Here is a 15,099-nt window from a genome sequence, read left to right as displayed (position 1 = left end):
ATTGAAGATCAGGTCGAAAATCCTGGAAACAATCTAAGGTAATTATAGTCACAAGAGAAATCCTGGAGGGAATCTGAGAATATCATATAAATTTTAAAACAAACCAACCAAAGAAATATGCACAAGTTGAAATGTACTTATTTTCTTAAAGTTTTTACCAAAAATATTTACATAACTGTAAAAGATATTCAGTCTTTTCAAAGTTGCTGACATGCAAAAAGTGGTATGAAATTGTGTATGTGAATAACACTATTTGGATGTTAGCCATAAGGAAGCTATGTTGAGAAAGATTCCTTTCTTTCAATTTCTTTAGATTTAGGCACTTTGTACAAGTCAGAAAACCTAGCCTTTCCCTGATGTTAGTAGTAATGATAGCTTATTCTAGCCTTTACCTGATGTTAGTAGTAATGTCAGCCTAAAACCTATAAATAAATAGAAAATCATGCATGAGTTAAGCACTGATAATGTGAGTATTGTTCTTCAAAGAAGTTATATCTTGAAATTCAAAGGCAAAGAAGCTAGTTTGGGGAAACTTTCAATGAGATGCCAATTTTTAACTGGACATAGAAATAGTGTAATAGAGTAAGTCCAAATGACTGCATCATGTGTGCAAAAGACTTCATATGCCCTTCCTTCCTTTATAGGCAGACCAGTTCTCACTCTGGAATCAAATTCTACAAGCATGAGGACTGTGAAGAGAAGCCATGTGAATTTAAACAGTACAGGCAATCTCTGGTTTCTCTTGAAAGTGTTCAGAGACAAATGTTAATACAATCTGCAGATGAACCTCATGAAAGTACACTATGTGGGAAAGTCATCAGTTGTCCCAGTGACATTCAAAGACATGAAAAAACTCATGGATGGCAACCCCGTGAAGGTCAAAAATGTTGTGAAGCCTTTTCTTCTCTCCCGGGTGTTCCAAGACACATGAGAACACGCAGTGGAGGCAAATCTTTTCAATGTGAGGTATGTGGGAAAGCCTTTCCTTTCCTATCTTTTTTGAGGAGACATGAAGAGACTCATTCTAGAAAGAAATTCTATGAATATAAACAAGGTGATCAAAGCTTCATTACACTCACAAGTCTTCCAACTCACACGATAAGGCACAGTGGGAATACACGTTTTAAATGCAAGCTATGTGGGAAACAATTTGCTCATCCCTGTTTATTCAGAATACACCAGAGAACACATACTGGAGAGAAACCCTATGAAGGTAAACGATGTGGAAAAGCCTTTGCTAGATCCCATCAGCTTCATAAACATGGAAAAACTCACACTGGAAAGAGGCCCTATGCATGTAAGCAGTGTGGCAAGTCCTTCACTCAGTCCTCTTATCTTCTAAACCATGAAAGAACACATAATGGAGATAACCCGTATGAATGTAAGCAGTGTGGAAAAGCCTTTGGTAGATCCGGGGATCTTTACAGACACGGAAGAATTCACACTGGAGAGAAGCCCTTTGAATGTAATCAGTGTGGCAAAGCCTTCACTCAGTCCTCTCATCTTCTAAACCATAAAAGAACGCATACTGGAGAGAAGCCCTATGAATGCAAACAATGTGGAAAAGCCTTTGCTAGATCCTGTCAATTTCAAGTACATGTAAGAACTCATACAAGAGAGAATCTCCATGAATGTAAGCAGTGTGGCAAAGCCTTCACTCAGTTCTCTGACCTTCAGAAACATAGGAGAACGCATACTGGAGAGAAGCCTTTTGAATGTAAGCAGTGTGGCAAAGCCTTTGCTACATCCAGTGATCTTTACAGACACGGAAGAACTCACACTGAAGAGAAGCCCTATGCATGTAATCAGTGTGGCAAAGCCTACAGTAAGTCCTCTAGTCTTCTAAACCATAAAAGAACACATACTGGAGAGAAGACCTATGAATGCAAACAATGTGGAAAAGCCTTTGCTAGATCCTGTAAATTTCACGTACATGTAAAAATTCATACAAGAGAGAAGCTCCATGAATGTAAGCAGTGTGGCAAAGCCTTCACTCGGTCCTCTTACCTTCAAAATCATTTAAGAACACATACTGGAGAGAGGCCCTATGAATGTGAGCAGTGTGGGAAAGCCTTCACTCAGTCCTCTCACCTTCAAACACATAAAAGAACTCATACTGGAGAGAGGCCATATGAATGTAAACAATGTGGCAAAGCCTTCACTCGGTCCTCTTACCTTCAAAATCATTTAAGAACACATAGTGGAGAGAAGCCCTATGAATGTCAACAATGTGGGAAAGCCTTTGCTACATCCTCTAACCTTCACCAACATGAAAAATTGCATACTGTAGAGAAGCCCTATGAATATCAAAAATGTGAAAAGGCCTTTGCTACATCACCTCATCTTTACACACATTGAAGAACACATACTGTAGAGAGGTTTGCTCATGAAAACAATTGGCAAAGTCTACTGTTACTACTGTTTCCCTCATAAATATGTAGTAAATTTACTGGAGAAAAATCCTTTGAATGTGAAATGTGGATAAATCAGTATTTCTTGCCACCTTCAAAGACAAGAAAAGGCTCCCACTGCCAAGTATATGTGTGTGTATATATATAGATAGATAGATAGATATAGATATAGATATAGATATAGTAATGGAGCGTTAGCCTGGTGGAACTCTAACACTGAGCAACATTTGTATTTCTTTTTTTTTTTAATTTTGAGATAGTTATTTGCTGTGTTCCTTAGAGTCTTGTGAAGGTGCTGAAAGTGGCCTCAAACTTGTGATCCTTCAGCCTTAGCCTCCCGAATCTCAGACATTAAAGGCAGATATCACCACATCTGACTGAATAACCCTTTAAATATAAAAAATATATGACAAATCAGTCCATTTTCTCTGTTGCCTTCAAAGCCATTTCCCTCACACTGGAAAACAAGCCCTCTGAATTTGGGAGATTTGCTACAACCCATCAAAATATATTTCTGACTAATTTTTCTTCTCACATATGAAACTACTCATGTAGAGAAGCTCTGTGAATATAAGAAATGTGGGAAGTGTTCTTATCTTTTCAGTTTCCTCTGTGGACTGGGAAGATTCTTTTGGAAAGACTCAGGCCAAAATGAATACATTCTATGCATGTAAGGAATAAAAAGGGCTCAAGGGTTCTAATTTGTTTAGTTTTATGAATGCATTCGTACTGTAAACAATCCTGTGGATAAGCAATGTGGGGCTGTATTCAACTTTCCCAGTTTCTGTAATACAAAATGATTCATATCAGGGACAAAAGTTCTGCTCTTTAAAACAGGTTGTAACACTTTCAACTTTTCATGTCCCTTTGAGCATCATGGAAAAACTCAGTGTAGAAAAGCCTTGTATGTAGAAATGTAGTGGGACCTTCAGTTGATTCAGATTTAGTTGGACTTTTTCAGACTTGAAGAAATTTTTCTTTTCTTTTATTTATTTATTTGTTTTGTTATGAGAGATTCAACCCAGAGATACTTAACCACTGAGCCAAATCACAGATATATGTATGTATGTATGTGTGTGTATGTATATATATATATATATATATATATATATATATATATATATATTTTTTTTTTTTTTTTTTCCAATTTTGAGAACTGTTCTAATTGGATTGCTTAGGTCCTAAGTTGCTGAGGCTGGATTTGAACTTGTGATCCTCCTGCCTCCCCCTGATATAGTCATGCAATGCCTTCAGCAATCAACTGTTTTTTCTTTTTTTGAGAAAATGATTATAGGTGTGGAAAAGTGTGTGTTCCTTCATTTCTCCTCTGTCTATTAATAGGTAATGAAATGCACCCTGGAGTGGCCAAAGGATGGCATCAGCATGAAGACAAGAAAGCCTCATCCTTTCTGGGTTAAATCTCTCTTATTATTAGATTCAATTTTCCTGTTTTTATGGGGTTTTTTTTGCATCTGTAGTCAACTCTCAAACATTATGACATAATCTTATATATACTGTGCATACACTTGTGTGTAAAATCTTGTATGCATTATAATTTTATACATAGAAATATATGGAAAAAATTTAGAGTTTTCATTTTTCTATTTTCTGTAAGTATGTGTTCTCTCATGTAGTCCACCTTTTCCAATAAAGGAGTCAGCCAAGAAAATATATTTAAAACTCTGGTCTCATAATCAAAAAACCTTTTTCCAGGCCCATGTTTAGTTCAGATATTTTCTCCTCAAATATTTTATAACTTTCATATATGTTGTGACAAAGAAACATTGTGAGAGGTTTTGGATATAATTCTTAGGTTCAGAGAATGACGAGGGTAATAAAAATTACATCATCAACATCATCAAGTCTGAAGTGCTTAAGCTCTGAAACCAATCCCTAGCCCTTTTTATTTTTTATTTTGATAGAGGGCCGCACTGTGTTTCTGAGGCTGAGTGTAAAATTTCAATTCTTATGCTATCGGCATTGACATTACAGACACATGCTAGCATGCCCAGGTCCTGTATGTTTTCTGAAAACCTGATCCCAGGTCTATGCCATGGTGAGGGCATCTTCCCTTACTGTGGAACCATGGTACACTGCCCTGAGGTTTCCCAGGTGTGTGCCACAGGGTGGGCAACTCTGCCTGACGTGTGGAGCCCTTACACACTCTTCCCCTATCCCAGGTACCCTGCAAAGTAAAAAGAGCGTGGCTTCCAGCAGAGAACCTGGCTTCTCATCTGCTGTAAGAGTGAGATTTAAGTGATCCACATTGACCTGCCATGTGCTCCACCTCAGGGAAGACTCTGCAGGTTTCCCTGGTTGTATTATGCTTCCTGAAACATGCCACCATGATATGAACTGTATTCATGTCATCTATAAATGGCTGTGGTTTATAATTTAAGGTTTCAGTTTAGTCTGAGGTTACCACAAATTATATTTAACCAAAAATGAGTAAAGTGGGAAAAGGGGTTGAGGATGGAATGATTTTTTATCTCTTAGTAATGTTTTACTTGGATAGTGCTTTTTTGGTGGTCCACATTAAGGCCATTTTTGCTTTGACTTGGAACGATTTTATAGTATATTGCTGGAACATGCATGAGAATTTTAAAAAATGGCTCCTGAATTCACCAATCTCTAGAGTCGAACCAAATGGCCTTTGACAAGTGTCAGAGGATGCCTGTGGCTCTACTTCAGGTGCTACCTAAAGCCTTCAAGCAGATCTACATTGTACAGTCCATGCTGTGGAGAAAGCGATTTCTGCTCAGGGTAAGGTTTTCACTGGATTGTCCTGGGTTAAACCTCACCCACACTCTAGTATTCTAGTGTCATGGATCTTGTGTGGTCATTGATAAGTGTTTCTTACATACTTGTGTCCAAGTATTAAATGTATCAAACATACTAAAGATGGGGTGATTGTCACTGCTATCTCTGTTACCAGCCTTTAGGGGTGCATCTCATACTGTTCATTTAGAAACAAATGGTCAAAAGACAGTGCTGTGGCACTTCTGTTTTCAATAAATGCAGCTTAAGCTACCAAATATGCACTTAAGTCTTTAAAAGATAGTTTTGAAAGCTCCCCAGGAGTACTGAAAACTTTCATTCCACCTAATAAGACGTTTTGGCAATTGCCTAATTTGATATTTCTGATTAAATAAAAATATTGCGTAGTGGTATGTAATCACTTGTTGCAGTCAGAATTTTTATGTGATAAATCCTTTTTCGGAAGGCAAGGGTTGCATGCTTGCTACTGCCCAGTGTGAAGCATATGAGTGAATGGAAATTTTCTGGGGTGGGAACATTCTCTGTAGAGTTTCGTCCTGGTGAGTACATCAGTGCAGAAATCAGACTTCTGTTAGGGCCATAGTATCTTCTGTGAGGATGTGCCTACGACTTCTGGTCAATAGTGTAGGCATATAGCTGGCAGGTGGATGGCCACCTTCTGATGTGTTTAGGTGAGTATCTGAGCCAGTAGGAAGATAATTAAAAGATCCTTTGCTATACTGATGACATGATATGGATGCCAAACCCCATTACAAGTAACCTCTTGGGCCTTGAGACACATTTTATTTCACACATGAATTTTCCCACAAAATTTCATAGTGAGATGCTTTTGTGGAATGAACTGGGATGAATATAAAGAGATTTATTTAATGACATAGTGTCCTTGACATTTGGAAGACCTGCAGCAGACTTAAATTTAAACACTTGTTATAATTTTATGAAAAAGTGTAAAATTCTCAAAATGCTTTTCAATCACCAGGTGTAGTGGTACACAGCTGAAATCTTATTTTGTCAGCATGCTGAGACAGGAGGATTGTGATTTCAAAGCCAGCTTTCACAAATAGAGTTTCTAAGCAACTCAATGAGTTGAATATGGATCAGGTTTTAATAAACTGTTTCGATGGGTGGTTGGAACTGTCCATTATACCATTTTCTTCTTCGGATTCTCAGGCATGGTTTAGCAGTTCAAGAATGCTGTGAAATGATCAAGTTCAGTCAAAAGCATGTATTAGATTTAAAAAATAATAATATTGCAAAGGCCATGAGGGACAGTTCCTTCTCTGGGAACTCTCAGTAATTAATATGAATTAATGACAAATTATTGTAGTATCATGTGATTTTACATAGAATGTTTTTACTTCCTAATAACTTAGTTAGATACATGAGGTTATCAATCTAATCTGTTCTTTTCATGTTGGTTTGAAATGATATTTAAACAATAATTTACTGTTCTCAATTTTTTTTACCAATTTTTAAAGTTCATACCATAATTAAATATCTATTGCTCAATAAATACTCAGGATTCTACCTAATTAAACAAAAAAATACATTTGTCCATCCAAGTTTAAAATAACTGAAGTTCATTTAAAAGTTTTTTCTTTTATATTAGGTAAAGATATATATATATATATATATATATATATACATACATACATACATACATATATATATAAACATTGCATTATTATTTTTATACATATTTCTATGAATGTCTGTAAGCATCCATTAGTTCTCTTTTATTATGTCTCTCTTTTCTGTTTTCTTTTATTTATTTGTTTTTATGTGGTGCTGAGGATCAAACCCAGGGCCTCACACGTGCTAGGCGAGTGCTCTACCCCTGAGCCCCAGCCTCAGCCCCATGTCAATTATCTCATGCTGTTGCTTCTGGCTCATCTTCCTTTTGTTAGATTTATCCAGTTTGACCTATAAAATTGTATTTCATATTTTTGCCAATCATTGTAATTAATTTTCCAACAGCCTTTTCTCTTTATCTCTTAAAATTAAAAAGACATGGGGCTGGGATTGTGGCTCAGCAGAAGAGCATTCACCTAGCATGTGTGAGACCCTGTGTGCAATCCTCAGCAGCATATAAATATGAATAAATAAAATAAAGGGAAAAATTAAACAGACATGGTGTTTTGATTTAATGACAGCTGAGTCTTCCCCAAAGTTGTGAAATTTCCTGTAAAGTGACCATTCTTTCAGTCACTTCCAACCTAGCAAATACACTTGTTTGTGGCTGGGTGGTAGTGAGTATCGTTTGTGTGTGTGTGTGTGTGTGTGTTTGTGTGTGAGTGTGTGTTTGTGCATGCATGTGCACACAAGATTAATTGTTTGCATCTTTAGGTTTCATTATGTGAGCTTTACTCAAGTCCGTTAAACTTCAGCTCTAACATAATACATAAGCCAAAAAATCACAGAAACTTGGGGAGTACCTCTCAAAATTGTCCAGTGATCCACTTCATGAAGAACAAAATCCCCTATACTCCTCTGATCTGAATATTGTCAGGATGACAGTTCCTTCTTCCACTTAGGCAAATGAAAGGTTTTCTGTCACATGATTTTTGAAGGGCCCATAAATCTGTGGTTTTGGTGCATAAGCATCACAGAAGCACAGAGACATAACACAAATGCTGTTTGTGAAGAGCTTGGGCGCAGCTGGGAATCTGAAGTGAACATGGGGATAAATATCAGATATGGGAACGACATTCTACAACACTCTGGAGATTGGATGAAGACCAAAAGGAGACTAGATGGAGGTGAACAGTGAAAAGCCAGAGTATGAATTTCCTGACTAAATATGTGAGGTCTTGGCAGTAAAAATTCAGTATAAATTTTAGAACAACAACAAAAAAAATGTTTCCTGACTTAAGATGTGCTGCACCTGGAAGGGCTGAGAAAGCACCACTTGAGAAGGAAAAACCATATTTCCTTACAGTGAATAATAAAAGTGAAATTTTGGTAATAAATCTTAATGAATAAATATGGAAGAAATAGATCCCACTGTGAACATTTTTAAAGAATTTTGTAATATGGACCTTTATTGGATGCATTTACATAAATTTTTTATGTCTATGTTCTGGGAAAACAATTGCATATAATAATTTGTAAGTTTATTTATGGATATAAGACATTCTTATTCTACTGATGTTAGAAAAATTTTATTGTTCTGTACATTTTGAAGTTTCTTACAAAACAATTTTGTCATAATTTATCTTAGAAAATATTAATCTCTAAGGAAGAACTTGAGATTTCCTTTTCTCAAATGCATAAAACTGGTTCTTCATTTCTGATGTATGCATTGAATGGATAACACACAGCCTGATTCCACAAAGAAATTTTCAAAATTGACTTAATCATTACTTAACATACTGCTTCTTGTGGGTCACTTTATGGTAAACCATATTAAAGCTCTGTAGCATCTTATGATCAGTGTCAACTGATTTCATCTTGTTGGAATTGTTTCCATCATTAAGAGTTAGTCTTGTTGGGCACACTGTCACTCACCTATACTTCCAGTGGTCCAAGAGGCTGAGGGAGAAGGATTGCACCCTTACACAGCCTTATCACCTTGTGAGGTCCTGAGCAACTTAGTGAGACCCATTGTCAAAATAAAAACTAAATGGTCTGGAAATGATCCTCAGTTGTTGTGCACTCCTGCTCAATCTCCAGTACAAAATAATAAAAAATATAAAAAACAGATTTAGTGTTTTCTCTTTGTTTGCATTATTCTCATCTTCCTAATCGCAATAATTGACAACCTATCCATGATCATTCTCATCCTCCTGGATGTCCATCTCCTCCACATACTCCTCTATTCCATGCTTAGTTGTCTGTCCCTCATTGATCTAAGTTACATCTCCACAAATGTCCCCAAGATGGCTTTGGCTTTCCTATTTCACTGAATGTGGAGTTTAGTGTTTCTTCTTTTTTCTTTAATAAATGGAGACACACTATTCCTGATATCTGTGGCTTTTTTTTTTTTTTTTTTACTGTGTATTGAACTCAGGGGCACTCAGTCACTGATCCACATCCCCAGCCCAATTTTGTTTTATTTAGAGACAAGGTCTCACTGACTAGCTTAGCACTTCAATCTTGCTGAGGCTGGCTTTGAACTGGTGATACTCCCATCTCAGCCTCTGGAGCTTTCGAGATTACAAGCCTGTATGACTGCATCCTGTGAAAATGGGTCTCTTTATAAAGAGATTTATCAACTTTTGTGCTTGTTAAAGCATCATCCCAGGGTTTCATAAACTGACTTCCACACCACTCACAATCAAATCAAGCCTTTATTGAAACACACCAGTGGATACTGACAAGATAGTAAAGCTGTCCCCCTGATCAGCCCTGAACAAGTGCAATGGCACTCCTTATAAGCCTGAAAACCACAAAAGTGACCTTTGGGGGTCTAGCCAATGCAATCAAGCCAGGTTACAGAAGTGGAGGAGTGCAGTCATGTGGAAGGATTCTTAGCCAATCACAATTTGTCCAGTCACCCAGTTACAGAAACAGAGCCCCATTAGGTTGTTGTGTGTTCTTTGTTTTAAAGAGAGAGAGAGAGAGAGAATTATTTAATATTTACTTTTTTAGTTTTTGGTGGACACAACATCTTTATTTTATTTTAATGTGGTGCTGAGGATTGAACCCAAAGCTCCTTGCATGCCAGGTGAGCGTGTTACCATTTGAGCCATATCTCCAGCCCAAGTTCTTGGTTCTGAAAGGTTTCTATAGCAAAAGGAAAAGAACATCTTGCCCTGTCATGACCCTTACAGTTGGCATGGTGTTTTACAAAATGGAGTTAAGAAACAAAATGGAGTCACTCTTGCTTTACTATCACATGCTCACACCACATATGCACTCCATTATCTCTTGCTGCTGATTCAGGACCATCAATCATTTTCTCTGCAATATTTTCACCATGCTGGCTTTGGCTTGAATAAACATCTAGGTCCAAAAGCATAGCCTTGAAGCTCTCACAGAGCCCTCCTGGGACTGGAACTCTGTGAATGTGCAGAGGTCTGTGCACCAAGGCAGCCCTGGGAAGGAGAGTACAAGGGGGTAGGAGGTAAAATACAGAATTCAGATATGAAAATTGATGGGAATGTGCTATGGGGGGAATGTCTGTTTCCTCCAAAACTCAGGTATCATAATCATAACCTGTGTTGATGGTTTTAAGAGATAAAACTTGTGGAAAGTGACTATCATGTCATGAATGTACGGACTCTTCAATTGAATCAGGACCTTTGACAAATGGTTCCTAGTGAGTTTGTTCACCCTCCTCCAAGTGAAGACACAGAAGAAGGCACCATGTTAAACAAGAATGCAGCCCTCACCAGACACTGAATCAGTAGGAATAGGTTTACATTTTATATACGCTTTCTACCTTAAGGTATCTTGGAATTGCAGATTGAATGCACTAAGGTACAATCTCTGCTGTTCTTGTCAGTTGCTTTCCCTGAAAAGGCCCTGAAGGATACTGAATTAATCAGAGGTGCTGAGTGCAGGCCCTGACCACATTCCAGGCTGTAAATGGTGGAGGCAATCAGAATATTGGTGCACTGTTTTTTCACACACACATCTCCTTGGAGAACTTTCGCATCTCTCTGAACTTAGTTTGCTTGAAAGCAAATGTCAGCACTTGCCCATTATATCAGTAATGGCACCACTGACACAACATGCAGACTGAACTCTTCTAATACCCACTGAAGTTAGACCTCAGATGCCAGAAGAAAAACAAACAACACTATCAGCAATTTTCCCAGGAGGTCATAGGATCAGCCCGCTGTCTTTAAGACTCTATGTTTTGTTCTTAGCATCTTTTTATGGAATTGCCAACAATTTTTAATGATTTGGGCAGATTTCTCTCCAAAATTTATGAGGTTTTGGTATGAGGTGTCTGCCACCAAGCTCTTTCATGAGAAAAGAGTCTTATAAACCAATGAAAACATTTGAAGATAGAATGAAGCACACAATTGTGAACAGTTCATTTTAGCAAATGGATTAAAAACATCAATGAAGAGAATTATTTTCTAAAATGCTTCTATAAAATGCAAAAGTTGTCCTGCAAAATGATGAAGCTGGAGTCCCAGCACCAGTCACACATTAAATACACAGTCATTCATGGTCAAGAAATATAGAAAAAAAAATTTCAACATATCTAACAATTAGAGATATGCAAATTAAAACTACCTTGCCATTCCATCTCACTCCAGTCAGGAGGGAAAACACCAGAAATATAAGTAAGAGTAAATATTGGTGAGAATATGGGGGAAAGATTCACTCATACATTGCTGGTGGGACTTCAGATTGGTGCAACCACTCTGGAAAAGAGTGTGAAGATTCCTCCGAAAATTTGGAAGAGAAACGTAATTTAACCCAATTATTCCACCCCTCAATTTGTAACTAAAAGGAATTAAAATCAGCAAACTACAGTAGCTCAGTCAAATCAATGTTTATAGCAGCTGAATTCATGGTAGCTCTTGTGACCTTCAGCAGATGAATGGATAAAGAAAATGTCACAGACACACACACACACACGGGGGGGAGGAAAAAATAAAAGTCCATTGGATTAGACAAAGGGAAATTATGGGATGGGAGGCAGAGGGCATAGAAAAGGGAGTAGACTGAATGGGACAAACTATTTCTATGTTAATATATGACTAGAGACTAGGGTAACTTCACATCATGTACACCCAAAAGCCTGGCTCCTAATAAGTTATACTCCATGTATGTATAATATTTCAAAATATATTCTAATGTCACGTATATCAAAAAAGAACACATTTTAAAAAGTGAAAAAAAAAACAATACACTCATGAAGCACACATATATGCAAATACTGAAATTACTAAAATTCTCAGGGCAACATGAAAAAAAGGAAATTTTGATGATCTTGGGAGAACAAAAGATGTCTTAGAAATTATACTGAAGGTACAATCAGAACCATTCTTTTTAATTTTTTTTTAAATTTTAATTTTCTGGCATGTAGTATTGAACCTATGGGCACTTAACCACTGATCCACATGCCCAGCTCTTCTTTACATTTGATTTAGAATAAGGTCAAGGGGCTGCGGATGTGGCTCAAGGGGTAGCGCACTCGTCTGGCATGCGTGCGGCCCAGGTTCGATCCTCAGCACCACATACAAACAAAGATGTTGTGTCCACCGAAAAAATAAAACTAAAAAATAAATATTAAAAAAAATTCTCTTAAAAAAATAGAATAAGGTCAAATGTATGCTATGAGGTTATGAAGGCCATAGTAGCAGAAAGGGAAATAGAACAGAGAGGAAGGACAGAGGGACCGCTGGGCAGCAGCACTGTGGAGGCCACTCCAAGGAGGTGCTACCGCAGCCCTGAGGCTCTGAAACATTCTGCACAGACTGAGCAGCAGGGTCAGCCCTGGAGGGAGTCTGCCCGGGTCATCAGGGCAGCAGCAGAGACAAGAGGGCTCCGGAAGCTCAGGCCCCCTGGCAAGTGTGTAGGGAGGAGTGAGGACGCAGACTCTGTCTGGACCAGGGGAGAGGCCAGTGGGTGTGGCATGAGGCCATGTCCCCTTCTGGAGCTCCCACAGTGGGCTGAGGTTGAGCAGAGAGCTGAGAGGAGGAGTCCAGGGTGGAGAGTGGACAATGGTGAATGAGAAGAGCTGGGGCTTCCATGGCTTTAGCAAAAGACCCCAAACAACTAGGAACCCTTGAGGCCTGGGCCCATCAGCACGAGTGAGTGCTGTTTAGGGACAAGCTGGGGCCTACTGCATCACCTGTGTAACCCCTGGCTCAGGGGCTGTGGCACAGTAGGCTCTCAGCAGATCTGCTGAGTAACTGGACCAAGCACTAGCCTCTGAAGGAAATGAGCACCGTGGATGTCGGGGGCAGCAGGCACCGTGGCCCTAAGTGCTGGATCTGCCCTCTGTACCAGCACCCTCCCTGCCACCAGCTCCCTAAACCCCTAAATCACTAGGAGAGGGATTTTTAGAAAAAACAGAATTCACAGCTCAGGGTGGACTTGGAGGCCAGCTGCCCAGCGTGTGGTGGTCAGGGCACCCAGGAGGCTGTCTCCTGCGCAGTCAGCACAAATGCAATTGCTTCTCTTGGGTAAAGCTGTGGGACGAACGTGAGGCAGTCAGTGTCCGGGTCCAGCAGTGCTCACCGGGTCCCACTGTCCCATGGTCTACAGAAGCAAAAATTGCTCTTGACCCCTGTCCAAGCTCTGGGGTGGGCACGTCACAGGCTTTATGTGGGTGTTATTTGAAGTTGTCCCCTTCAGGCTCAGAGTCTGAGCCATGACCTAATGGAGCACAACTACATGACTACTGTTTACTTCCCAGGTTGGAAATTGCATAAGATAATGGTGAATGTGTTATCATAGAAAATGTCTCATTTTTATATTATTTTTAACTTGATTTTATGGTAGATTTTTAAGTATTTTATCTGACATCAGAACAATCTGGATGCTGGGTGAGGAGAGTGATGGACTCCCTAGGGTTGAGGACCCAGGATGCTCCTCTGAGCACTTCTCTGCCTCCTCCAGGTGAAGTTCAATGTGCAGGGTGCATTTTGTGGGGGGTATTTGCTAGGTCATTTCCTCTCCACTATGAGGGGAGAGTCACAGGTGTCAGGACTGTTGGTGCTCCCAGGAGGCTGTGTTTCCTTTTGGGAGTGCGAAGCCTGAGCAGGTAACCTGTACACATGTACCAGAGGCTTAGAATCCTGTCCCCATTGTGTAATTGAGGAGTGTGGTGAGCCGCTTCTGCCGTTTCTGCAGACGATGGTCGTCATTACAAGATGGCGCTGGCTCCGCTGTGGTCTGTGACAAACAACTCCTTATTTGGGAGAGTTGGCGCATGGTTTTTCACTACCCTATGAGAAAGCTCCATGTGGCAGCTTCTCATTGGGGCTTGAGATGCTTTATTAAGGCTGGGAGGGGCATGCGAGAGAGAGAAGAAGAAATATCAAGGGCCTGAATAAACTGCTGAAAGAAGATTCCTGAGTTGCGTCTTCCTTGCGGGCAAGGGGTCGCGACAAGTGGTGCCGAAACCCAGGAACCAGAACTTTCAGCAGTCAGGGGTGGTGCACCGGTTAGTCCCAGGTAAGTGGGATCCGCGACCAAAGCGGGGTTAGTCCCAATAAGTGGGATCCGCGACCAAAGCGGGGCAGCTCCTCTGTAAAGAAAGAGAGAGCCTTACATTTTATTGCAGCTGCACTGTGTACTTTCGCTTTTGTTTTCTGTGTTTCTTTTGTTGTGTCATTTCGCTTTTGTTTTTTGTGCTTCTTTTGTTGTTGTGACGACAGGGACGCTCCCCTGTAAAAGGAAGAGAGCGGGGACTTTTGTACTTTCACTTTCTTTATAGCTCTAAAAACATTATGGGCGTTGCTTCTTCAAGCCCAATTTTGTTGGCCCTAGATGGGTTGTTACATTCAAAAGGACTTAAGATAAAGCAGAGCACTTTGCAGATGTTTTTAAGAGAAGCTGATATAGCGGCTCCTTGGTTTGCTTTTTCAGGGAGTCTTACGGTTCCCAGCTGGGACAAATTAGGGAAAGATCTAGATTTCGCTCATGAGCAAGGTACCTTGCAGGGTGGCGTTATACCACTTTGGAAGTTAGTTAGAGGATGTATAACAGATGGTAAATGCCAGGAAGCTGTGAGTGAGGGTCAAGCTATTCTTGAGCAACTGCATGAGGAAAAATCTGAAGGATCATGTAGTGAAGTGGCAGAGAGTATTAAGAGTAACAGTAGTGAGAAGGCAAAAGAGCCTGAAGATAAAAATAGGAGAAGGCTCTACCCAGACTTGACCGAATTAAAAACGCCTGAGAACACAAGCGACTCAGAGAGTTCTGAGGACCTTGATGTATTGTTACAACAACTACATAAGATAAAAATGAAAAAGAAGAAAAAGGAGACACAGGGCACGCA

At 39.5% G+C, this 15,099-nt stretch overlaps 1 protein-coding gene across 1 annotated transcript; it reads left to right on the top strand.

Moving 5' to 3' along the window:
* The first annotated feature begins 656 nt into the window (after positions 1-656).
* LOC124092044 (zinc finger protein 14-like) lies at positions 657-2,452 on the top strand. Its single transcript, XM_058579040.1, has one exon. The coding sequence runs from the start codon at positions 763-765 to the stop codon at positions 2,356-2,358; it is 1,596 nt and encodes a 531-aa protein (XP_058435023.1). The 5' UTR covers positions 657-762; the 3' UTR covers positions 2,359-2,452.
* Positions 2,453-15,099: the final 12,647 nt, after the last annotated feature.

This window comes from Marmota monax, unplaced genomic scaffold, assembly GCF_021218885.2.
Source record: "Marmota monax isolate L192 unplaced genomic scaffold, Marmota_monax_Labrador192_F-V1.1 WCK01_AAM20220418_F8-fsc00168, whole genome shotgun sequence".
Lineage (NCBI taxonomy): Eukaryota > Metazoa > Chordata > Mammalia > Rodentia > Sciuridae > Marmota > Marmota monax.
The sequence above is the reverse complement of the archived record's forward strand: the minus strand, read 5'-3'. Positions and strand labels throughout refer to the sequence as shown.